The sequence below is a fragment of the Bubalus bubalis genome, chromosome 9 (assembly GCF_019923935.1).
Source record: "Bubalus bubalis isolate 160015118507 breed Murrah chromosome 9, NDDB_SH_1, whole genome shotgun sequence".
Lineage (NCBI taxonomy): Eukaryota > Metazoa > Chordata > Mammalia > Artiodactyla > Bovidae > Bubalus > Bubalus bubalis.
The window spans coordinates 14,266,532-14,291,519 of record NC_059165.1 but is presented as its reverse complement, the minus strand read 5'-3'; the positions used below and the strand labels follow the sequence as shown (position 1 = coordinate 14,291,519).

General features: G+C 39.2%; 1 protein-coding gene across 2 annotated transcripts in view; it reads left to right on the top strand.

Moving 5' to 3' along the window:
* The window catches only part of ERAP2 (endoplasmic reticulum aminopeptidase 2), a 50,222-nt gene extending 25,812 nt beyond the window's left edge, over nucleotides 1-24,410 (top strand). For both annotated transcript variants that reach the window (XM_006064450.4, XM_006064451.4), the window contains exons 10-19: nucleotides 2,521-2,589; nucleotides 3,610-3,785; nucleotides 6,744-6,823; nucleotides 7,886-8,069; nucleotides 15,917-16,073; nucleotides 16,555-16,739; nucleotides 19,940-20,101; nucleotides 20,607-20,747; nucleotides 22,862-22,943; nucleotides 23,638-24,410. In XM_006064450.4, coding sequence (XP_006064512.2) covers nucleotides 2,521-2,589; nucleotides 3,610-3,785; nucleotides 6,744-6,823; nucleotides 7,886-8,069; nucleotides 15,917-16,073; nucleotides 16,555-16,739; nucleotides 19,940-20,101; nucleotides 20,607-20,747; nucleotides 22,862-22,943; nucleotides 23,638-23,781 — 1,380 coding nt within the window. In that variant the 3' untranslated portion in view covers nucleotides 23,782-24,410. The remainder of the gene's footprint in view (nucleotides 1-2,520; nucleotides 2,590-3,609; nucleotides 3,786-6,743; nucleotides 6,824-7,885; nucleotides 8,070-15,916; nucleotides 16,074-16,554; nucleotides 16,740-19,939; nucleotides 20,102-20,606; nucleotides 20,748-22,861; nucleotides 22,944-23,637) is intronic.
* The last annotated feature ends 578 nt before the right edge of the window (nucleotides 24,411-24,988 follow it).

Here is a 24,988-nt window from a genome sequence, read left to right as displayed (position 1 = left end):
TGCCAGGGTTAAGCAGGTAGCACCTGTCTATTTCCTCTGGCACCTTGCTAAACCAAGATGCTACACTAGCTTAGCCCCTGGGGTTCAGTATTTGACCTTGTTCTCTTTGGTTTCCCTCTTCTGGTTCACCCTACATTTTGTCTTCTGTTTCCAAACCTTTCATGACTTTGTAATTCCTTCATGTAACTCCTAATTTTCTCTTCCCAAACTTAAGTTTAAACGCTACTTGTTCAGCTTTATGTCCCAGCCCGTATTCGGTTGAGTGAGACCCACCTTCTCCCTCACGCAGGAAATCCTGCTCATCCCTGTCATCACGCCTTTGTTTCTGGTGCACTTGCTGCCTGAAGTGTTCTTCCTTCTTTTCAGCAACTCAGGTGCTGTCCATCCTTTGAGATCTAGCTGAGGGGTCATCTCCTTCTCATAGCCAGCTCCAGCACTCATTGCCTTTCTGCTGAATACCTAGAAGGGCACTCGTGAATCTGCTCCAGCAAGTGACGTTCTCTTTTATTGGTTTCCATTGATTTAATGATAACAGTGATAATAATAAACAAAATCTGCTTAAGAGAAAGAATCATGTCAGGCCCCTAGTAGTCTATTGTCCCTATAATCATGGTTAAGAGACGGTTAACGTTTGATTGAGGAATATACGGTCTCTTTGTCATTGAGATTCCTGTAGGATAGTAGATAAGAGAAAACTTGCAGTCAACTCAGATGATTCTAATAATTATTCAAATATTTCTAGATTTCCAAATGCAAGGACAGTACTTTTTTATGGAAATAATAAACTGACAGGGCTTGTGCCTGCAAGTAGAAATAAATACCCTAGGGTATTTCTACACAAAGTGAACTGAAAGTGAAAGTCGCTTAGTCGTGTCCGACTCTTTGCGACCCCATGGATTATACAGTTGATGGAATTCTCCAGGCCAGAACACTGGAGTGGGTAGCCTTTCCCTTCTCCAGGGGATCTTCCCAACCCAGGGATCAAACCTAGGTCTCCCACATTGCAGGTGGATTCTTTACCAGCTGAGCCACAAGGGAAGCCCTTTGTACACAAAAGAGGTCCTCTATTCTTTGTAAGCACTTTTGTCCCAGGGGTGATAATAATATTATTCAATATTTGTATAGCACGTCATAGTTTAAAAAAATTCATGCACATTATCTTATTTGATTTTTCTGCACCCTTATTAAGTCTGGATCCTTAAGGTTTAACTTATTGTGATTTTGTGGTCAAAGAAGCAAATGCAAGTAATTAAAATTTCACAGCAGCTCAAAACTTTTACTGACATTTCTCAAAAACCCTAAAAGGGATCAAATACACCATCCTTTGTAATACTTATAAAAAAGTTTCTTTCTTGGGGTTTCCCTGATGCTCAATGGTAAAGAATACACCTGCCAATGCAGGAGACACAGCGTTGATCCCTGATTCGGGAAGATCCCATAAGCTGCGGAGCAACTAAGCCCACATACCACAACTACTGAGTGTGCGCTCTCGAGCCAGGGAGCTGCAACCACTGAAGCCCAAGTCCCTAGAGCCTGTGTCTTGAAGCAAGAGAAGCCACCGCGGCAAGAAGCCCACCCACTGCAACTCCAGAGTAGCCCCTGTTCACTGCAGCCAGGGAAAAGCCCGCACAGCAGTGCAGACCCAGGGCAGCCAAAATACAAAAGTAAATTTTCAAAAAAGTCTCAAGAAAATGCTCTTTCTCCATCACCTCCTGCAGGTGATCCAGATGATCTCGTCCTGGTTCCCTCCCAGGTTCTCAACAAGAACATTGCTTTTCCCTCCCATCCTTTTCCTTCCCTCCTCCTTTCCAAGGATGTGTACTTGTGTGTGTGTGTGTGTGTGTGTGTGTGTGTGTGTAGACCTTGCCTGAGCCTTTTTTTTTTCCCAAAGAGGAAGAATCCATCTTTTGTGTGGTTAGTGAGTGGAAAGGGGATTAAAGGAGAGATTTGGCCAAGAATTACAGGTCTATGAACAATCCTATATTAATTTTTGTCACATTGTGCTTATTACCATCTCAAGAAGGTGACGTAGGCAATCTTAACCCATTTTTTTCAATGGGTTTTCCCATTTTTTAAATGGAAAAACTAATGCTAATGGAGAGATTCGTTCAAGATGTTATACAAGTGAGTGATGGAGTCGTTACTTAAAATCTGTCTTCTGACTCAGTCTAGTATTCATTCTCTCAATGACATCACAGTTACTGTAGAAGTCTCCCATCTAACCTTCCCCTAAAGGTCCTAAATTCTTAGTTGACCCCCTTCTGATGTCAAACGAAATGGTGGCACAAAAATGATAAATTTCCCCAAATACCTAACTCAGCACGGTGTCACATAATATCAATTAAATATTTAAAAGAGTAACTTTTATGCTTTTTAATGAATTGCTATGCTCATTATCATGTCTAGATGAATTACATTTTCGTCCATTTAAGCTAACAATGTTTGCACTCATGTCAAATGTTCATTTTAAGCCAACTCTCAGAGGCCAAATGGCAGCGCTCTTTTATTTTTGTTTTGTAGAATTGTTTAGAAGGTGATTCCACATCGGGTGGATTTTGTTATTCTGATTCCAAGAAGACAAGCAGCACAGTAAGTAGAAAGAGACTTGGAGGGTGGAAGAGATTTGGCTCATCTCCAGACCTGGAGTGAGTCTGTAAAGTTGTCCAGCTGCCCCTTTAAATAACTGGAGAGAAGAAAAAACTCCACAATTTTCCTTGAAACAAAGTTGACTGAAGAAGGAATGCTGAGGCCATTAAGGGGAGGGTGGTGCTCTTACTACTGTATTTTTGTTGTTATAATTCAGCTTTCCCACAATCCCACCAATGGCTAAAAATATCTCAGCTCAAAATTCCTCTGAGTGGTTATTGCTGCACTATCCTCAGGGCTCTGCAAAATGCCAAACCAAATATGTTAGGTTTGGAAATAGTATGAATGGCGTTCTTGAGGCCCTTTTTGTTTACTTCTGGGAAGTTATTGGAACATTTTAGGAGAGAGAAAAAAAAAAAAAAACAGTCATCATGGAAAAAAAAAAAAGAAAAGGCAAACTTTTTAAAAAGCGTCACGATAATCCCGTCAAGTATGGTTTTAAAGGAAGATTCAGCATCATGCAGTGATCAGAAACCTGTACTAGACGCTGTTAATAAAAAGCTAGAGGTTTTGTCCTCCACTCCATATACCTCTATTGATATAATACTGTTCTATTGGAATTTTTAAAAGAGACATTTCTTCCTAAACCTCTGGATTTCATCGTTAAAGAAATGGAGGGGAGTTTTTGTTTTGTTTTGGTGGGTCCTTTTTTTCTTCTGTTTTGAAAGGGAGCAGAGAGGGGCCCCAGTCTCAAGCCCTTCCTCTTGGCCTTTCTTGCCCTGTATTGACCCTCAGGCTCCCAGACATGTCCCTCCTTCAGGCAACTTTCCAGGAGTACCCATGGATGGGGAGGGAAGGGGCAGGTCCAGCCCAGGTTCTACACGGCCCCGCTGGGAGACTGCAGTTGGAGTCTGCTCTTCCTGCCCAAGCCATGTCCCTAGCATCCGAGGAGGTCTAAAGTATCTGATCTCTCTCTGGTTTCTCTCCTGTGCCTCTGGTTACCAAAGTCACTTGTCGTTTCAGCTTGCATTTCTGCGGGAAAATGTAGAGCTCAAGGAGATGATGGCCACATGGACTCTGCAGAAAGGCATCCCCCTCGTGGTGGTTAAACGAGAAGGGCGTTCCCTCAGACTGCAGCAGGAGCGCTTCTTGTCTGGGGTTTTCAAAGAGGACCCCGAATGGGGGACTCTGCAGGAAAGGTGGTTGCTTTTTTTTCCCGTCGGTCTAGTTTACCTCATCTCAGTTTACTGACAACTGCATTAGCTTTCTTTCAGCTTCTCTGGCAATTTTATGGGATGCTATTTCTGCTGCTGCTGCTGCTGCTAAGTCACTTCAGTCGTGTCCAACTCTGTGAGACCCCATAGACGGCAGCCCACCAGGCTCCCCCATCCCTGGGATTCTCCAGGCAAGAACACTGGAGTGGGCTGCCATTTCCCTCTCCAATGCATGAAAGTGAGAAGTGAAAGTGAAGTCGCTCAGTTGTGTCCGACTCTTAGTGACCCCATGGACTGCAGCCCACGGGGCTCCTCTGTCCATGGGATTTTCCAGGCAAGAGTGCTGGAGTGGGGTGCCATTGCCTTCTCCGATGCTATTTCTACACAGGACTTAATAGGCTAAACTAGCCTCAATAGCAGCCTTAAAGAGCTTCAGGTGACCCAGACTGAGTTGGTGAGCAGCATATTCTTGCTAATCCTGTGGCCACCCTTAGGACCTCAGTTCTGATGCAGAAGTTATATTTCTAACATAATATTCCCTGACTGTCTACTAGCCTTCTTTATGCTGTGTGTGCTCAATTGCTCAGTTGTGTCCAACTCTTAGTGATCCCATGGACTGTAGCCCTCCAGGCTTCTCTGTCCATGGAATTTTCCAGGCAAGAGTACTGGGCACTAATAAGTTATGAGACAGTAGACTAGACTTCCCTGCTGGCTCAGATGGTAAAGCGTCTGCCTACAGTGCGGGAGACCCAGGTTCAATACCTGGGTTGGGAAGATCTCCTGGAGAAGAAAATGGCAACCCACTCCAGTATTCTTGCCTGGAAAATCCCATGGACAGAGGATCCTGTAGGCTACAGTCCATGGGGTCACAAAGAGTTGGACATGACTGAGCGACTTCACTTCAAGTTATGAGACTGACCCATACCTAGGAAGATAAGATGTATGACAGCTATACATCTTATCAGAAAAGGCATTTCCTGTGTGTTAAGTCATGGGCTTCCCAGGTGGTGCAGTGGTAAAGAATCTGCCTGCCAATGCAAGAGATGCAGGTTTGATCCCTGGATCCGGAAGATCCCCTGGAGTAGGAAATGGCAACTCGCTCTGGTATTCTTATCTGGAAAATTTCATGGACAGAAGAGCCTGGCAAGCTATAGTCCATGGGGTCGCAAAAAGTCAGACATGACTGAGCACACACACACACACACACACACGTGTTAAATTAGATAAGACCTTCAGCTCCCTTTTATTTTTTAGTAAGAGACTATAAATGTAATGTCTTAAAACATGAATGTTCTTGGTAACAATAAAAGCAAATCCAATTACCCACTCGGTCATCTTGCTCACAAGCCTGTCCTAAGAAAACTTGGTAAAGGTTTTACTAAAATCAAGAAATACAACACTGTCCACCTTCCTCTGATCTCATTCAATAAGATGAATGAGATTAATTTGAAAAGAAATAATCCAAGTGAATCAGTGCTGGCTTTTATGATTATTACTTTTTCTAAAATCTAGCTGTCTAAAAACAGTTTTAGAATTTTTTTTGAGAATCAGAAGCAAACTCAAGGCCTTTAACACATAGAATGTAACATTTTCCATTTTGATCTCATCAGATGTCTATTTCCATCCAACAGCAGCCCTTATGCCATTTAACTATGAACACATCCATCCATTTCTCTGTATGCCCTTTTGAAGTCCAAACCTCAGAGAGCTTAAACAATTTGAAGCTTGGCAACACAGGCTGGAAAATTTAATGTTTGATTTATTATTGGGAAAGCAGGACTCACAATTCTGCAACTTATCAAAATGTCACGAGAGAGTTCAATAGTGTGAATGGCTCAGAATAACAAGTATCTATATGAAGCAGGATTTGGATTTCTCTTATAAAACTATTGCCCTCTGATCCATGCTTATCCAAACTTATGAATTGCTACTCTTTCTCTCTTTACTCCCAGGTGGGTTTATCCGGGAAAATCTCTGTCCTTCTAGAGCCAAAATCTATCCATGAATCTTGATCCATTACATCTTAGTGATATCTGTGTGTCTCCTTTTACCTTTTTGTGTAAATATTTCAACTGCTTTGTTGATTATTGGTACTCTGGGTTGGCAGGTAGATTATTTCTTCTGACCTTTTATTAAATCGAGTCTGTGTCTGTTGTCTCTTTTACTAGTTTAGGTTTTTCTGAGGACTAATGGGCATATCCTCAGTTACTATTCTTTCTGTTTTATACCTATTGGTATTTTCAAGCATCTGATTTTATAGGATTACTATAGCTAATATGGCTTACTATGTTAGAGGAAATGAGCTCTAGAGGCAGCTAGAAATTAGTCAGGGAAAAATAGCTAATTTCAGTTATTTACCATAGGAAGGCCCTTCCACAGTAACTGAGGCCTTTTCCTTCAATCCGTTCTGCTTCTCTGCTCTCTGCACTTGGCCAACGAGCAGCTCCTGGCTTATTGCTGCTTGCTGACCACTTAGCAGGCGGGGGTTGAATGCGGATAGCTTCACTGAACAAAAAGATAAGTGGAAGAATCACGCTAGAGTAAGATCTTTACCTTTTGGGGTTTTTTTCTACAGCTTTGATTTAGTTATTTAAATTAATATCAGACTGTGAGAATTTTTGGAAATGTGAAAGGAAGATTTTTTTTTCTTTTACTTAGAAGAAAACAATCAGCAGGAATTGTGGTGGTATAAAATTTAGACTGTAAATGTCACAGGTAATTGTGACAGAGTTCAACTAGGTATATATTACTGCTCCTTCATAATCATTAAAGAATTTTTGCACGCCCAAGGAACCATTAGTCTTAGCCTGTAAAATTTATAAGGCCAATGATAGTGTGAAGGACGGGCGATTAGGTGTCTTTTATAGCCTCTCTGAATCTGACAATGTGGACATTGAAATGGCCATTGATTTCATCTGTAACAGTCTTTACTTTCAAATGTAGGTACCTTTGGCATATCCCAGTGACCTACTCCACGAGTTCCTCTCATGTGATTCACAGACACATTCTGAAACTGAAGACAGGTAAAATGAACTAATTAGCCAAAAAACCTTTTAATTCTGAAATGAAATGTGTTCTGAGCTATAGGGAGGACAGTTGCTGCTGCTGCTGCTGCTAAGTCGCTTCAGTCGTGTCCGACTCTGTGCGACCCCAGAGATGGCAGCCCACCAGGTGCCCCCGTCCCTGGGATTCTCCAGGCAAGAACACTGGAGTGGGTTGCCATTTCCTTCTCCAATGCATGAAAGTGAAAAGTGAAAGGGAAATCGCTCAGTCATATCTATACCTATGTGTTACTAAAAGAACCTTTAAGCTAAAAAGTCTGGGTTTTTAATTCAGGAGAAAGTTCTCTTGTGTTTTTAGCACTTAGAGAAGGGTTTCAAGAATTGATGATGTCTGATCTTATGTCTTTTAATGCCTACTGATTCAGTGGGAAAAGGTGTTCACTTTAGAACTGATTGGCCCTGGATTCAAATCCTGATTCTGTCACCTACTGGAAGGATGTATGGCCTTAAGAAAATTTTTTAACTCCTGAGCTTCAATTTTCTCATTTATTTTGAATGAGGACTAAGCCTCAAGAGTTTTTGAGAGTATATAGTAATGTTATTTTACCACCTACTACAATGTCTGAAATATTAAAAATAATATAATTTTAACTTCTCCTTTAAACACGTCACTGAAATTTTAAAATGTTTCCCTCATAATCTCACGTTCAACCTGCAGTCCTTATTTTGCCCCAGATAAGAACTGGACAAATGGATCACCTACTTACATATACATATTTCAACATGCAGCAACCAAACCGTGAGACAAGGCTACCAGAAATGCCTTTTAGATCCGCATAGGCTGCTTTCGAGAACACATTCATCAGCCCATTTCCTAGGAATTAGTTTATTTATTAATTTAATAAAATCACCATTCCCAAAATAAGCCATCCAGCAGACTATGAAAATAAATATCATCATGAGTCTTCCAGAACTTTGTCCTCCTGTTGATTTATTACTAATGATATGAAGAAGAATACTTCTGGAGATATTCATGATGTGTTCTTTGATGAGGAAATACCCATACCAATTTTCTCCTCCTAGATACTGTGGATTTATCTGAGAAGACCGACTGGGTGAAATTCAACGTGGACTCCAATGGCTACTACATCGTTCATTATGAGGGACAAGGATGGGACGAGCTCATTATGTTGTTGAATCAGAACCACACACTTCTCAGGCCAAAGGACAGACTAGGTCTGATTCACGATGCGTTTCAGCTAGTAAGGTAATGCAAAACTTCAACTGATTTCACAGGGCATCACCGCTCCCTAACCAGATATGTTAGATTTCAAATCAAACGTTCAGTGCTAATCATTCATATGATATGGATTTGAATGGAGGTCAAATACTGGCCATGAGTCAAAGCCTACCCACTGATAAAATATTTTTATTCACCTAACGTTTAAAAATTTAATTCAACATTTCAAAATGTGGAGAAATGTATGTAAAAACCCTGACTTCTGGAATCCCTTAAATAATGAGAAGATTTGGCAACTGCGGGTCTTCGTTCCCACAGGGCAGCCATAGAGGAGGGTACAGTGGGCAGATCTTCCTTTAAGCCAGGTGTGCATTTACCTCGGTACCCAAGTCCTAAATGATACACTTGGGGTTGTGCTTCACTCCCTTATGGTAGCCTCCAGGCATTTACGCTTTTGACCTCAAGTTTCAAATTGTTTATGCTAGAATCTTGCTGTTTCACTAAATACTGACATAATCTATTAGACAAAAGGTTATAATCTTTGTAATTTTAAAATCTGGTGCACAAGCCATTCCTTACTTTGCTCACATCAGGGAAATCAATATGAAATTGGTAGAAAAATTAAGGAAGAATTGGCTACTTCTGTTTATTCCTCTTTAGACTTTTCTGGAAAGATACAGTGTTTTCTTTCTTTTTTCCTACTTGCCATCAACGGAATAATAGGTAGAATAAATCAAGTCACCAGGTCACCGGTGGAAGAAAGTTGGGGATCAGGTGACGTATCATGCTCTGTAAACTTTTCCTATTCTGAGAACTACTGTAATGCACTCATTTTATTCAGTGTGACATATTACTTTCTTTCACATACTTATTTAGGTCAAATTAAGTAAAAGTAACCAGCAAAACATCTCTCAAGCAGAGCTTCTCTGTACAACAGAATTCCCCAGTTAGAAAAGGAAGAGGACTGGGAGCTTAACCCCCAACCCCAAAGGTCTCAGGAATATCATGAGCTATCCTACTTCTGACTGGATGCATGCGAGACCAACTGAGGAGCGGACTATGGTTAGTTGAGGGAGGTTTGTCTGCTCAAAGGAGAAACTCTGAGAAGATTGCAAAGAAAATAGATTAAAAATTTTAAACTAGGCAGAATGAAGAATACTTACAACTCAGAATATGAAAGCCGATCTTTCCAATAGCTGGAAGTCTTTTCTGCTGTTTCTAGCCTATAAATTTATGGGCACTCTCAATTTAGCAGCAGGAATCCTGCAGTTACTGATGTATCAGTAGACAAGCAATCATCATTTCTTTACCAACTAGATAGGTTAATGAGGTTCTGAGTACAAATTTTGGCTTAAAACAGGTCAACTATCAATACGTACTACCTCTTCACTTATTGTTTGACTTTTGACAAGCTATTTAACCTTTTTAAACCTAAATTTTCTAGTCTTCAAAACTTTTTTAATCTTTAAAACTCCAGTAATAATAGTGTCTATCATATGAGGTTGTTTTGAGGGTTGCATAAGGTAATGTAGATACAGCCCTAAGTACAGTAATAAATGCTCAATAAATGGTAGCTGTTAGCATTATTAGTCTTATCTAATATAAATTGTTTAAAAGATCATGTACTAAATAGGAAGATGAGGTGACAACACAGAAAAATGCATTTCAAATAATGTGAAAGTGAAAAGAAAAAACAGAATGTAAGCTTAAGTTAGCAACTACATGAAAAAAAAAAAATGAGCTAATGGTGAAAAAAACAAAAGGGGAAAGAAATATTCCAAAGTCCTACTAATGAATATGTAGGGGTAATGAAATTATGTGTTTTTCCCCTTCTTTAATTTCCAATTGTCTTGTAACTTGTTTATACTACTTTTATAAGAAAACTAATTGTATAAGAAAACAATTTTAAAGTCTCATAATAGGTCTACTTTTTTTTTTTTTTCTTATTCCTCTGCTTTAGTGATATGTAGTTTTTCCTTCCCTGCTTTGTGAAATATCTACTTAAGAGTTTAAGGATATAATCTGTGACTGCATTGAGCTTAGAGACAAAATTTGACCCAGGAATGCATATTCATTTTAACTGAGTTTTCATACTTGTTATTAAATATTTAATACTTGGATCTCCTCTGAGTTGAGTGGAATTAAGATGACAACCATAAATTCCTTACAGGTAAACTATTTATCTTTTGTATTCCAATACCCTAGAAAGAAGTCCCAGATTGTTTCCTCAGGGATACAGTTTATTTCACAAAGGTACCATTTAGCTGAAACCTTATGCAAATAAGTAGATATAGATTTTTTTGTTGGGCTAAAATATATGCATATATATATGTTTAGTCTTTAAGGTAAACAGACATTCAGATAACATTTTGTGCATTAATTGAAGCAGAAAGCAGGTGGTGAGGCGCTGGATTTTTATTAAATAATAACTCCATGAAAATGATTCCCTCTTTGATGAGTATTAAGATTAAAGTATTTTAAGTAGGTAAGTACGAATAAATAATGGAATTTGTCTTAGTAAAAAATAAGTTCAGTTCAGTTCATTCGCTCAGTTGTGTCCAACTCTTTGCAACCCCATGAACCAAAGCACACCAGGCCTCCCTGTCCATCACCAACCCCCGGAGTTCACTCAATCTCAAGTCCATCGAGTCGGTGATGCCATCCAGCCATCTCATCCTCTGTCGTCCCCTTCTCCTCCTGCTCCCAATCCCTCCCAGCATCAGGGTCTTTTAAATGAGTCAGTTCTTTGCATCAGGTGGCCAAAGTATTGGAGTTTCAACTTCAACATCAGTCCTTCCAATAAACACTCAGGACTGATCTCCTTTAGGATGGACTGGTTGGATCTCCTTGCAGTCCAAGGGACTCTCAAGAGTCTTCTCCAACACCACAGTTCAAAAGCATGAATTCTTCAGTGCTCAGCTTTCTTCACAGTCCAACTCTCACATCCATTCTTGACCACTGGAAAACCCATAGCCTTGACTAAACGGACCTTTGTTTGCAAAGTAATGTCTCTGCTTTTAAATATGCTATCTAGGTTGGTCATAACTTTCCTTCCAAGGAGTAAGCATCTTTTAATTTCATGGCTGCAGTCACCATCTGCAGTGATTTTGGAGCCCAAAAAAATAAAGTCTGACACTGTTTCCACTGTTTCCCCATCTATTTCCCATAAAGTGATGGGACCAGATGCCATGATCTTCATTTTTTGAATGTTGAGCTTTAAGCCAACTTTTTCACTCTCCACTTTCACTTTCATCAAGAGCCTTTTTAGTTCCTCTTCACTTTCTGCCATAAGGGTGGTGTCATTTGCATATCTGAGGTTATTGAGATTTCTCCCTGCAATCTTGATTCCAGCTTGTGCTCCTTCCAGCCCCGCGTTTCTCATGATGTACTCTGCATAGAAGTTAAATAAGCAGGATAACCATATACAGCCTTGACGTACTCCTTTTCCTATTTGGAACCAGTCTGTTGTTCCATGTCCAGTTCTAACTGTTGCTTCCTGACCTGCATATAGGTTTCTCAAGAGACAGGTCAGGTGGTCTGGTATTCCCATCTCTTTCAGAATTTTCCACAGTTTATTGTGATCCACACAGTCAAAGGCTTTGGCATAGTCAATAAAGCAGAAATAGTTGTTTTTCAGGAACTCTCTTGCTTTTCGATGATCCAGCAGATGTTGGAAATTTGATCTCTGGTTCCTCTGCCTTTTCTAAAACCAGCTTGAACATCTGAAAGTTCACGGTTCACCTATTGCTGAAGCCTGGCTTGGAGAATTTTGAGCATTACTTTATTAGCGTGTGAGATGAGTGCAATTGTGCGGTAGTTTGAGCATTCTTTGGCATTGCCTTTCTTTGGGATTGGAATGAAAACTGACCTTTTCCAGTCCTGTGGCCACAGCTGAGTTTTCCAAATTTGCTGGCATATTGAGTGCAGCACTTTCACAGCATCATCTTCCAGGATTTGAAATAGTTCAACTGGAATTCTATCACCTCCACTAGCTTTGTTCGTATTGATGCTTTCTAAGGCCCACTTGACTTCCCATTGCAGGATGTCTGGCTCTAGGTGAGTGATCACACCATCATGATTATCTGGGTCATGAAGCTCTTTTTTGTACAGTTCTTCTGTGTATTCTTGTCACCTCTTCTTAATATCTTCTGCTTCTGTTAGGTCCAGCTTCCCTCATAGCTCAGACACTAAAACGTCTGCCTACAATGCAGGAGACCTGGGTTCAATCCCTGGGTCAGAAAGATCTGCTGGAGAAGGAAATGGCAACCCACTCCAGTGTTCATGCCTGGAAAATCCCATGGACTGAGGAGCCTGGTAGGTTACAGTCTATGGGGTCACAAAGAGTCAGACTCGACTGAGTGACTTCACTTGATTTCACTTTCTATTAGGTCCATACCATTTCTGTCCTTTATCAAGCCCATCTTTGCATGAAATGTCCCCTGGTATCTCTAATTTTCTTGAAGAGATCTCTAGTCTTTCCCATTCTGTTGTTTTCCTCTATTTCTTTGCATTGATCGCTGAGGAAGACTTTCTCATCTCTCCTGGCTATTCTTTGGAACTCTGCATTCAGATGCTTATGTCTTTCCTCTTCTCCTTTGCTTTTCGCTTCTCTTCTTTTCACAGCTATTTGTAAGGCCTCCCCAGACAGCCATTTTGCTTTTTTGCATTTCTTTTCCATGGGGATGGTCTGGATCCCTGTCTCCTGTACAATGTCATGAACCTCCATCCATAGTTCATCAGGCACTCTGTCTATCAGATCTAGTCCCTTAAATCTATTTCTCACTTCCACCGTATAATCATAAGGGATTTGATTTAGGTCATAGCTGAATGGTCTAGTGGTTTTCCCTACTTTCTTCAATTTAAGTCTGAATTTGGTAATAAGGAGTTCATGATCTGAGCCACAGTCAGCTCCCGGTCTTGTTTTGGCTGACTGTATAGAGCTACTCCATCTTTGTCTGCAAAGAATATAATCAATCTGATTTTGGTGTTGACCATCTGGTGATGTCCATGTGTAGAGTCGTCTCTTGTGTTGTTGGAAGAGGGTGTTTGCGTTCTCTTGGCAAAACTCTATTAGCCTTTGCCCTGATTCATTCCATACTCCAAGGCCAAATTTGCCTGTTACTCCAGGTGTTTCTTGACTTCCTACTTTTGCATTCCAGTCCCCTATAATGAAAAGGACATCTTTTTTGGGTGTTAGTTCTAAAAGGTCTTGTAGGTCTTCATAGAACCGTTCAACTTCAGCTTCTTCAGCATTACTGGTTGGGGCATAGGCTTGGATTACCATGATATTGAATGGTTTGCCTTGGAAACGAACAGAGATCATTCTGTCGTTTTTGAGATTGCATCCAAGTACTGCATTTTGGACTCTTTTGTTGACCATGATGGCTACTCCATTTCTTCTAAGGGATTCCTGCCCACAGTAGTAGATATAATGGTCATCTGAGTTAAATTCACCCATTCCAGTCCATTCTAGTTTGCTGATTCCTAGAATGTCAACGTTGACTCTTGCCATCTCCTGTTTGACCACTTCCAATTTGCCTTGATTCATGGACCTGACATTCCAGGTTCCTATGCAATATTGCTCTTTACAGCATCGGACCTTGCTTCTATCACCAGTAACATCCACAACTGGCTATTGTTTTTGCTTTGGCTCCATCCCTTCATTCTTTCTGGAATTATTTCTCCATTGATCTCCAGTAGCATATTGGGCACCTAACAACCTGGGGCGTTCCTCTTTCAGTATCCTATCATTTTGCCTTTTCATACTGTTCATGGGGTTCTAGGCAAGAATACTGAAGTGTTTTGCCATTTCCTTCTCCAGTGGACCACATTCTGTCAGACCTCTCCACCATGACCCGGCCGTCTTGGGTGGCCCCACAGGGCATGGCTTAGTTTCACTGAATTAGACAAGGCTGTGGTCCATGTGATCAGATTGACTAGTTTTCTGTGATTATGGTTTCAGTGTGTCTGCCCTCTGATGCCCTCTCACAACACCTTGGATCTTACTTGGGTTTCTCTTACCTTGGACATGGGGATCTCTTCATGGCTGCTCCAGCAAAGCGCAGCGGCTGCTCCTTACCTTGGATGAGGGGTATCTCCTCACAGCCGCCCCTCCTGACCTTGAACGTGGAGCAGTTCCTCTCGGCCCTCCTGCACCGGCGCAGCCACGGCTCCTTGGACGTGGGGTAGTTCCTCCCGGCTTCCGCCCCTGACCTCGGGTTGGGGTAGCTCCTCTCGCCACGCTTCTGCGTGATCCGTCGCAGCCAGGCTGGGCCAAAAAGAAAAAAAGATTAATATAAAGTGGTCTTATGTATTAAACATTCTTTTCAGAATTTTGACCCTAGAATATAATACCTGGTTTTGTCCTGTTGCTTATCCTCTAAGTAGAGTATACTTCATAGTACCGGTAAAGAAATAATATGTCACACTGAATAAAATGAGTACTTTTCAGTAATTCTCAGAATAGGAAATGTTTCCAATGCATAATACTCCACCTGATCCTTAATATTTTTTCTGTTGGTGACCTTGTGACCTGATTTATTCTATATATTATTCTGTTGATGGTAGATAGAAGAAAACAGCTTGTTTTTCCAGGCAAGTCTAAACATAAGCAGTCAATTCCTCCTTAATTTCTCTACCAGTTTCATATTGATTTCCCCAGTGTGAGCAATGTAATGAATGGATTGTGTACGAGATTTAACATTTAAAATTGTAAAGGTTGTGACTATATTTATGCTTAGCTAGCGTACCACATATCATGACACTTGCACGTGTGGAAGGAATAGTGACATTTTGTGGATTTGTACTTTTAAAAATACAGCAGACTCTAAAATCATAGCGCATATGGTCCGGCCCTCTGTCGTCAGATGAAATTTTTAGAAAATCTACTGTGGGTCTGTTTTAAAGCTCTATGTCACTGTGACTGAGAAGAGTACAGTCACAACAAAAGTTGGTTCTTTTTGATGCCACTTCTTTCTGGTTTCAGTTCCCTTATTTCAGATGAGCATTTAAAATGTTAAAAATCCCAAAGGAGGTAGGGCATTATATTAATGAAAAATTCAACACAGGTATCTTTGTTCTGGAATCTGTTTCCATATCAAACTATTATGCTTAATATGGGAGTTGGATGCTGGCAAGAATGGGTTATAGATGCTGCAGGGACACAGGTCTTCTCAGAAACATGAGTGAGCAACCACGTTATGGAGGTGACAATATAATAACTTAACTTCCTCTATAAAAGACACGCTGAAGTTTTAGCGCTCAGAATAATAGTTTTGTTGTTTGTTTGCATTAAAGGAAAATATAAAGAAGACATATCACTTTAGAATCTAAATAGATTCTTTAAAAACAAAGAAAATCCTTGTTTTGTCTTACTCAGAATAACTGTGGCTTCTCTGTTAGGTTCTAGGAAGGGACGTCAAAAAAAAAAAAGATATGGCACCTGTCCTCAAAATTTCCAAATACACGTGGAGGAACAATTCAAAACCACAAATTAAGCAATTAGAGAATGACAAATACATTAAAAGTTTGATATTATTTGGTACTAGATATTAATATTAGCTGTTTATTTCATTTAGAAAACTCTTATTTATGTTTAGGCAATTATTCTAAGCACTTTACCTATATTAAGTCATTTACTCCTCACAACAGAGATTTAAAGTAGATACTAATATTATTCCCATTATATAGAGGAGGCAGGTGAAGCTCAGAGGTTAATTTGCCCACATCAGTGGGAGAGCTAGGATTTAAACCAAATGGTTTGATTATAATGAGCTGCTTCTGTTATTGGTCTCTGTATCATATTTGTCTTACTACTTAAAATATTGAGAACTGTAAGATACGCACAAACCTCCGACGTTTGTTTTATACCTCAGTGCAGGAAGGCTGACCCTAGACAAAGCCCTTGACCTGACTCGCTACCTCCAACATGAAACAAGCATTCCCGCGCTTCTCAAAGGTCTGGAATACCTAGAATTGTTTTACCGCATGGTGGAAAGAAGGAACATTTCAGATGTCACTGAAAATCTCAAGGTTTGTATTCCTTTCAGAAGGTTCATTAAGTAAAAGCCATGGCAGCGGGACGATCAGTGAGACTTGTTCTATTTTGCGTGAACTCTTGGGGTTAAAGCTTGGCGAATCTAAGGAAATCGCCTGGGACACAGTCACCCCTTAAGTATCGAATGGTTGGTTATCCCCTGGTCTATGTCACCATCACCCTAAGAGCTGGGTACCAGGGTCATAAGCAAAGCATCCCTCCTAAAGGGATTTTATCTTACATCAATTGATAGTCCCCTCTCAGATAAGAAATAAAATTGTATTTCTAATGGAGAAAGGAACTGTGGTGGGGGGAGACCACACACCAGAAAACAAGCAAAATGTAGCAATTAGTAGTTCCATGCTTTGGGAAATGTTCATGCAGACTGTTTAGAGTTGAACCCATTAGATGGGTGAGTGAGGGCTGTGTTAAGAACTAAATTTAGCCTCTCTGTAAACCATCCTATGCTTTCTGCAGCATTACCTTCTCCAGTATTTTAAGCCAGTGATTGACACGCAAAGCTGGCTTGACGAGGGCTCTGTCTGGGACAGAATGCTTCGCTCCACTGTCTTGAAGCTGGCCTGTTACCTGAACCATGCTCCTTGCATCCAGAAGGCAACTGAACTCTTCTCTCAGTGGATGGAATCCAGTGGAAAATTAAAGTAAATCTGGACTTCTGTTCTTTGTTCCTTTCACTTTGATGTAAAAGTCTTTGATCATGAGAGACATTAAATCTAAAACCTTTTAGTGAGGACAGGAAAAAAAAAAAAAACATGCTGGGAATTACATACCCTTGTTTCATGCTCCCACATAGTAAGTGCTCAATAGATTTTTGTGGGAAGTGAGGTTTAGTTCCCTGCAGGGAAAAGCTAATAAACATTAGCATGGTTTCAGAAAGACAGCCAGCGGGTGAAAGTGGGGTAGACTAGAGTGGTGCCCGACTGCCAAGAGTAACGCCTTTTAAAGATAAAAAGCAATGTGAAATGTACATGCAATCGAAACACCAATGATCAATTGATGAAACAAAAAATGAGGTGGTGGGGAGGGAGCTTTGTTCAATGTATTTACTTCCTCATTAACCAATACCATACCATACGCACCACATACCACTGTCTTAGCCTCAAGTTTCAGCTTTGATAGGAAACTGATGATTTGGGCCATCTAAAGGATGTGTAAGGTGGCAAAGTTGATTCCAGTGGTTGTTGTAATCAGGTAAATGCCCAGTGATCAAATCGATTCTGTTGCAGTTCAGTCTAGCAGCTGCAACCCATAGTATTAAAAGGCCCCACAATCTTTTCAATGTAAGCCTTAATTTCTGTCCAACACATGATTTTATATTGTTGCTATTAAAACTCTGAATTTCAAGCTGGATGTTTTGAGAAATCAAATCTGTATGTGAATTAAGGAAAATTCATTTTTTAGAATAGAAGAAAAAATTCACAGCTTTAGTAGCAGGTAAAGCAATAGTGTCAATTTTTCCTCTCCCAAATTTCATGTTATGAAATGCTATCACAATTTGTCTCCATATAACTAAATCTCCATGAGCTTTTTGAAATCTTTTCTTGACTTCTTATTTTTTAAAAAAGTAATTTGCTTTCTTCTTTTTGGACTTTTTCAGTCTTTAGGATTTAGGCCTAAAATCAGTTTCAGAAAAAAAAAATCTTTTAGCTGTATTTTTTTCTTCTTTTTGTTCATGTTTAAATAAACTGTATGAATGAGGCTAAAATATAAACATTCTGCTGCCGTATAGCACATCAGATTATATTCTGTCTTTATGCTACTTACAAGAAGAATGATCTTACCAGAAGTCACTCAAGTCCAATAGATATGATGGTTCAACATCCTATAGTATAGGATGCTATACTATGAAAACATTCTAGGAAAATCTCATTTAAGCTTGTAATCAAGACTACATAATCAAATATTGTAGGTTTATTTTTTTAAAGTTTAAGACCATCAGTATTAATCCTTTAGAGATTACTTCCTTTATTCATGAATTCAGAATATAATGCTTTACAGATTACTTCCTTTATTCATGAATTCAGAATATAATGCTTTGCCTGCTGCTTTTGTGCCAGGTGCCGCAGTTAGTGCCAAGAATAAGCTGGTGAGAGAAACAGCTAGGTGTCCTACCTTCAAGGGACTCACGATTCATTTGTTACCAATTTTTGTAAATTTGTACAGTTCAATTCAGTTCAATTGCTCAGTCATGTCCGACTCTTTACAGCCCCATGAACCACAGCACTCCAGGCCTCCCTGTCCATCACTAACTCCTGCAGTTTACCCAAACTCATGTCCATTGAGTCGGTGATGCCATCCAACCATCTCATCCTCTGTCGTCCCTGTCTCCTTCTGCCTTCAATCTTTCCCAGCATCAGGGTCTTTTCAAATGAGTCAGCTCTTCACATCAGGTGGCCAAAATATCGGAATTTCAGCTTCAACATCAGTCCTTCCAATGAACACCCAGGACTGATTTCCTTTGGTAAAATACACTAAAATAAAAATAATGTGGATTATAATTTGGTTGCTTTTTGTTTTATGATTCAAAGGCTTTTGGGATATTTATGTACATATAGTACAGTGGAAATAGTACAGTTTTAGGATCATATGTCTAAATCCCATCTCAAAAAAGGCTAATATGTTACCTCAGTGCAAGTTACTTAAACTTTCTGAACTTTATTTCCACTTTTAAAAAATTAGGGTAACTTTTACATCTCACTGGGTAACTTTGGCAGTTAAGTAAGTTGTATAGAGACTAGTACAATGTTATGGACCCTGTATGATAAATGCAAATTTCCTGTCCCATCCCTGCTTCTCTGTACTGTACTTTTCCAAGCCATCAATATGGATATTGGCTATTACTGATCAATTATATTTGGAATTAAAAATCATAACTAAATTAAAATAAAGACTAGTTAGTATCCTTTAGGACAATAAAACTTGAAAACCATGGTGCCTTCTTTAGGGGGACAGAAAATAATAATATTGCATGTTATCATTTTACAGAATTATAATATAAATGACTGAACTCTAAACAACTGTGCTAAATTACAATTTTTTACACCTAGAGAGTCAGATAACTCTCAAACAGGCCTACTAGAAAATATTCCTAATGCGACATTAAAGCAACAAGTAATAATTAAAAAAAAATCATATAGTACCAATACATGCAATTTATTGACAGAATTGTATATAAACCAGTGCATTTATATTTCAGAAATCACATCTTTTATTGATTTCATCTTCTCATGAAGATTCTCCATGTAGTTTAAATTTTTATGATTATTATTCTTTAAACATTTTATTATCAGTAGGAAAAAACACAAATAGTTTGCAAAGTAACAGTACATAAAATTTTCCATAAAGAAGGCTGGACAACAAAGAATTGATGCTTTTGAATTGTGGTGTTGGAGAACACTTAAGAGTCCCCTGGACAGCAAGAAGATCAAACCAGTCAATTCTAAAGGAAATCAACCCTGGATATTCATTGGAAGGACTGATGCTGAAGCTGAAGCTCCAATACTTTGTCCACCTGATGCAAAAAGCTGACTCACTAGAAAAGACCCTGATGCTGGGAAAGACGGAGGGCAGAGGAGAAGGGGACAACAGAGGATGAGATGGTTGTATGGCATCTCTGAATCAATGGACATGAGTTTGAGCAAACTCAGGGAGATTGAGAAGGACAGGGAAGCCTGGTGTGCTGCAGTCCATGGGGTCGCAAAGAGTCAGACACAGCTTAGTGACTGAACAACAACAGGAAATAACTCAAAGGTGATTCTGTTTTAGAATTTAAAATCATAATAAGAAAAACTAATTTTTTCTTTCGTAGAACTTTTTTTCACTTTTGTGCTTAATGTTACAGTATCCCAACAGATGTTTTAGCGATCGTGTATTCCGTGGGGGCTCAAACAACAGCAGGATGGAATTACCTTTTGCAGCAATATCAACTGTCATTGTCGGGTGCTGAAAAAAACAAAATTCTGTATGCATTGTCAACCAGCAAACATCAGCAAAAGTTAATGAAGTAAGTGAATTTAAGTTGTTAAAAGTAAACTTACACATATTCAGGAAAGTTACTAAAATTCAGCCATCAATTTCAAAGGCATATAATAATAACTAACTCAGGATTTGAACCATTTTGAATTTTTTCCAAAAACCGTGTATTGACAAAATGCACCTAGTGAAAACAGATGTTCCTTAATCATGTGATTGATACTAAGCAAATAGCTATGTTTTAGTGTCAGAATCTTGGAGGTAAATTATTATTATTGAAAAATACATTTTTGTGTATAAGATGCTAATTGAAGTTTACTGAAATAATAAGTGGATAAAATTATTTCTAGAGAAACGTAAACATTTAACTGGAATATTAAAAAATGTTAGCCAGTAGAGAGTTTATTACTGTTTTGGGTACATTACACTTTCATTGTGCCTCTTTCTCTCTGATGCTTTTAATATACTGACAGTCTGAGTTAATTTCCATTATACATCACATGCCGTGAAAAATTAAGTGATCTTTGTTTCTTCAGGTTAATTGAACTAGGAATGGAAGGAAAGGTTATCAAGACACAGGACTTGGCAACTCTTCTTTTTACGACTGCCAGAAATCCCAAGGGGCAGCAACTAGCCTGGAACTTTGTAAAAGAAAACTGGACCCATCTTCTTAAAAAGTTAGTATTTGTTTATATCCTAATAGTTCAGTTGGTCAAGAATCCGCCTGCAATGCAGAGACCCAGGCTCAATTCCTGGGGCAGGAAGATACGCTGGAGAAGGGATAGGCTACCCACTCCAGTATTCTTGGGCTTCCCTGGTGGCTCAGCTGGTAAAAAATCCACCTGCGATGCGGGAGACCTGGGCTCAATCCCTGAGTTGGGAAGATGCCCTGGAGAAGGGAAAGGCTACCCAGTCCAGTGTTCTGGCCTGGAGAATTCCATGGGCTGTATAGTTCACGGAGTCACTAAGAGTCGGGCACAACTGAGTGACTTTCACAATGTGTATTCTTCCACCCAGATACTTCAGTTGCCTAAAACCAAGTGTAATCAGATGTTCCCTAAAGCATATGAATGATACTATTTTTACTCAAATGGTTTGATGAAGTGTATCGATTTTAAAACTCACTAGCCCGCTGTCCAGGTATAAGGGAGAGGAATGAAAAGAAGGGGATGGGAAACAGATTTCTGTTACTCATCTCCGGCCATGAAGAATTGCTGGGAACAAGTAAGAGCTGAGTTAAATCCAGTCATGAACCCCATCCCCTTTTCCCTTCTGGCTCTCTCCCTAGCCCAGAAGAATGCAATGAAGCCATATATGGTACAGCAAACTATTTCGTTTACTTTGTTAATATAGTTTTGTTCTGGGGGAAAAAAAACTTCAGAAATTTTGAAGAGAACTAATCCCTACCTCCAGTTCCCTTGGAGAGGTAATACAGTGGAGGGCTTGGAGGCAGTAGAAGAAATTAATCAGAAGTGCCTGGGGAGCTGCCCTCCAAAACTGGATAGGTTATGAGTCTTCTCTGGGGTTTCAACTTTTGGGAGAACTATAGCTCACTGCAATATGCTCCTGGCCCTAAGATAGTCCCAGAACAAAAGCAATAATAATTAGATTTCCTCGGAATGTACAGGATGGCATGGTTTTCTCTCACAATAGACCCCCTGCGAAGGTGCTCTACCATTTCTCATCCAAATCCAAAATATCACTTATTAACTCTATGGAAAGTACCCTAAATGAAAGAGCTGTGCAATTTGCTTATTTTTGTGTCATTTAGCATGTCTGATGCCAGTCATCTTCAGTCCCTCATCCCTCCCATTTCTTAGTCATAAAGGACTCAGAGTTCTCACTGATAGCTTTTTGTGAGCAAAAAGCACATTTCTACCCCTTCCAGACCTTAAAGGGGCTAACATCCACATGAGACCAAATTAGTTAGAAACTGTTTTTTTAAAACAAAACAAAAATCACTTTCCTTAAACACCCTACTGGAACCATTGGTTTTGTTGTTTGCGTGACTCTCTGTTCCCTCCTGGATGATCATATTTCTCTGCAATGCTGTAGATTTATTTTGTAACTGGAAATTATTCTCCTCTCCGAGTGTGTACAGAGCCCAGACTTGGCAGCATGTCTGAGATGTATCTGTGCTCTGCTTTACAGCATGAACCCCTTAGACCTGTGGCCAGATTCTTTATGTAAGACAGAGGGGTAAAGAATGCCATCTGTGGCTTTGAACAAGAGTTCCGCCAACAATGCCCCAATAAATACGATGTTTAAACACAGTGATGTCCAAAATGAGTTGGGGAAGTTTGCAAGACAATGCCGTAGAGCGCAAGAAGAAAATATTACTACATGTATCATTTCTTATCTCATGCTCTTATCTTATTCTTATCTTATGTTTTCCTTTTTACCTTTAAGCTAGTGTATATATATAATTCATAAATAAAAATATGCACATTGGGAAATTCTTGGTCAAAAAATTTTGTTGATGGAATGCATAATCAAAAATTGTATGGTGCTGCTTTAAATATGAACTTAAATTTAAACATAACATTCATCATGTTTCCTATAAAAGCTTTATCTAAATTTTAATCTTATGGTCAAATTTGATAAATTTCATAGCTTTCAGATTTTCCCAGATGCATATGAGCTATTCTTGTGGTAACTGATAGTATCCATTGTAACCTACAGGCTTATCGTATAGTTACTAATGTTACATAGTTTAAATATATATAACGTGTTATAAACATAAGGTCATTGTTCCTATTACTTACATCTATGAAATTCCTTTTATTTTCAGATTTGAGTTGGGCTCATTCTCCATAAGAATGATCATCTCTGGTACAACATCTCATTTTTCTTCCAAGGATGAGTTGCAGGAGGTTTGTGACTCTCTATTACCAACAATTTAAAAATAAATCTTCAAGTTATAAATTGAAAGTAAATTTAGATGCAATCTGGTTTTAAGTTGTTATTTTATTAAAAGAAAATAAGCTGTTTGTCCAATGTCACCTAGAAAGTAAATGGAAGAGACAGAATTAATGTTCATAGCGTTCAAAATGAAAATTACACTTGAGGGACGAGTCCTTTTGTATTTAGTTTGCATTGTATCATCGCTTGAGTGATTATATTGAAGTTTGAAAGAGTGCTTTAAGGTCTTTTTAACAATATTACTCTTTATGGTAGTTCTACTAGCCTCTTTTTAAAAAGCATTCTTGTGTTTTACATTGTCTTTCCACAATAAATCTTGATTATTTACTTTTAAAGCAAATTCAGAACTTAAATCCCAGATCACTGCTTACTTTATGAATTTGACTCAATCTCTTACCTTTTTTTACCTACAGTGTGCTTACTTGTAAGATTTGTCATTCCTGTCTTACTTTACCTATTGTTTGAAGATAAAGTGAAATAATTATGCCCCCAAAAGAGATGAAGAAAATAACTTTTTTAGAGGTTGGCAGAGAAATGCTTGCACCTGTGTTTGTATAATCTGCAAGCTGTTTTGAAACCCTTTGAAAGATAAAGTGTTTTATGAACCATATCAGTAATTCTTTTCTGGCTTTTTTTTTTTTTCAGGTGAAACTGTTCTTTGAATCTCTTAAGGCCCAAGGATCACACCTAGATATATTTCAAATTATTCTGGAAACCATATCCAAAAATATAAAGTGGCTGGAGAAGAACCTTCCCACCTTGAGGAAATGGCTACTGACTAGTATTTAAATGGTCAACAGAAACAGCACATCAGATGCTGTGTCTATAGGAAGTGGGCGGAGCTCAAGCCAGTGTTCCAGATAGTTTAACCTGTAAAGAGCCTCAAGAAGTCAGCCCACAGAGCTGCCTGTGCTCAGCTGTCACTTCTAGCTGACAGACATATGATGCTGGGATGGAGCCCCAGTAGCCTATTTTAAAGTAAACCTCCTGAATAATGGAGATATGTGGAGATATATATAGAAATAGCTGCTGCAACAGACTGTCTACACTGCCCCACTTTAGGCAACTACTCTTTTGCTTCTTTGATGCTTTTTAAGCCTTGCATAGTATCCTGGAGTTTTCCCAACCAGGTTACTTCCAAGGAAACATAACCAGTCTGCAAAAAAAAAAACAAAAAACCTTCTTTCACATCTTTCCATCTCCTCACCCTTCTTTCTCAGCTCAGCCTGAATAGTTTATTTATTTTTTATCATTCATGTAAAATCTCAAATTATGAAGCATATGGATCAGGAAAACATGCTGCTGCTACTGCTGCTAAGTCGCTTCAGTCGTGTCCGACTCTGTGCGACCCCATAGATGGCAGCCCACCAGGCTCCGCCACCCCTGGGATTCTCCAGGCAAGAACACTGGAGTGGGTTGCCATTTCCTTCTCTAATGTATAAAAGTGAAAAGTGAAAAGTGAAAGTGAAGTCACTCAGTTGTGTCCGACTCTAGCGACCCCATGGACTGCAGCCTACCAGGCTCCTCCATCCATGGGATTTTTTAGGCAGGAGTACTGGAGTGGGGTGCCAGGAAAACATACTTATTGCCAAATCTCAGGTTATTACAAACTACACGTCAGGGTTTATCAAAGAAGCGAGGAGGGCCTTTTGGCTTGAGCCTAACATTCATGAAGAGCTTTGAAAGCAGACTTCTGAGGTCATCTCTAAATGAAGTTAAATCTGGAGTCACAGTGATACAGGAGAGAAAGATGATATCACCCCACTTTAACACACACCCTATTGCATTTGTAATAAATCTTGTGAAAATTGCAGAGTTAGATCATACTATTGGATCTATTTTGGCTTAAATATATTTTGTATACATTTTGGCTTAGTTTGATGTAAATATTTAAATGTATCACTATATTTTGTAAATCAGTTTTGGCATTTCTTCATATTTTAAGGGAATCTCCATCTTTGAAGTTGTTTGACTTAATGGTTTGACTAAGGTATTA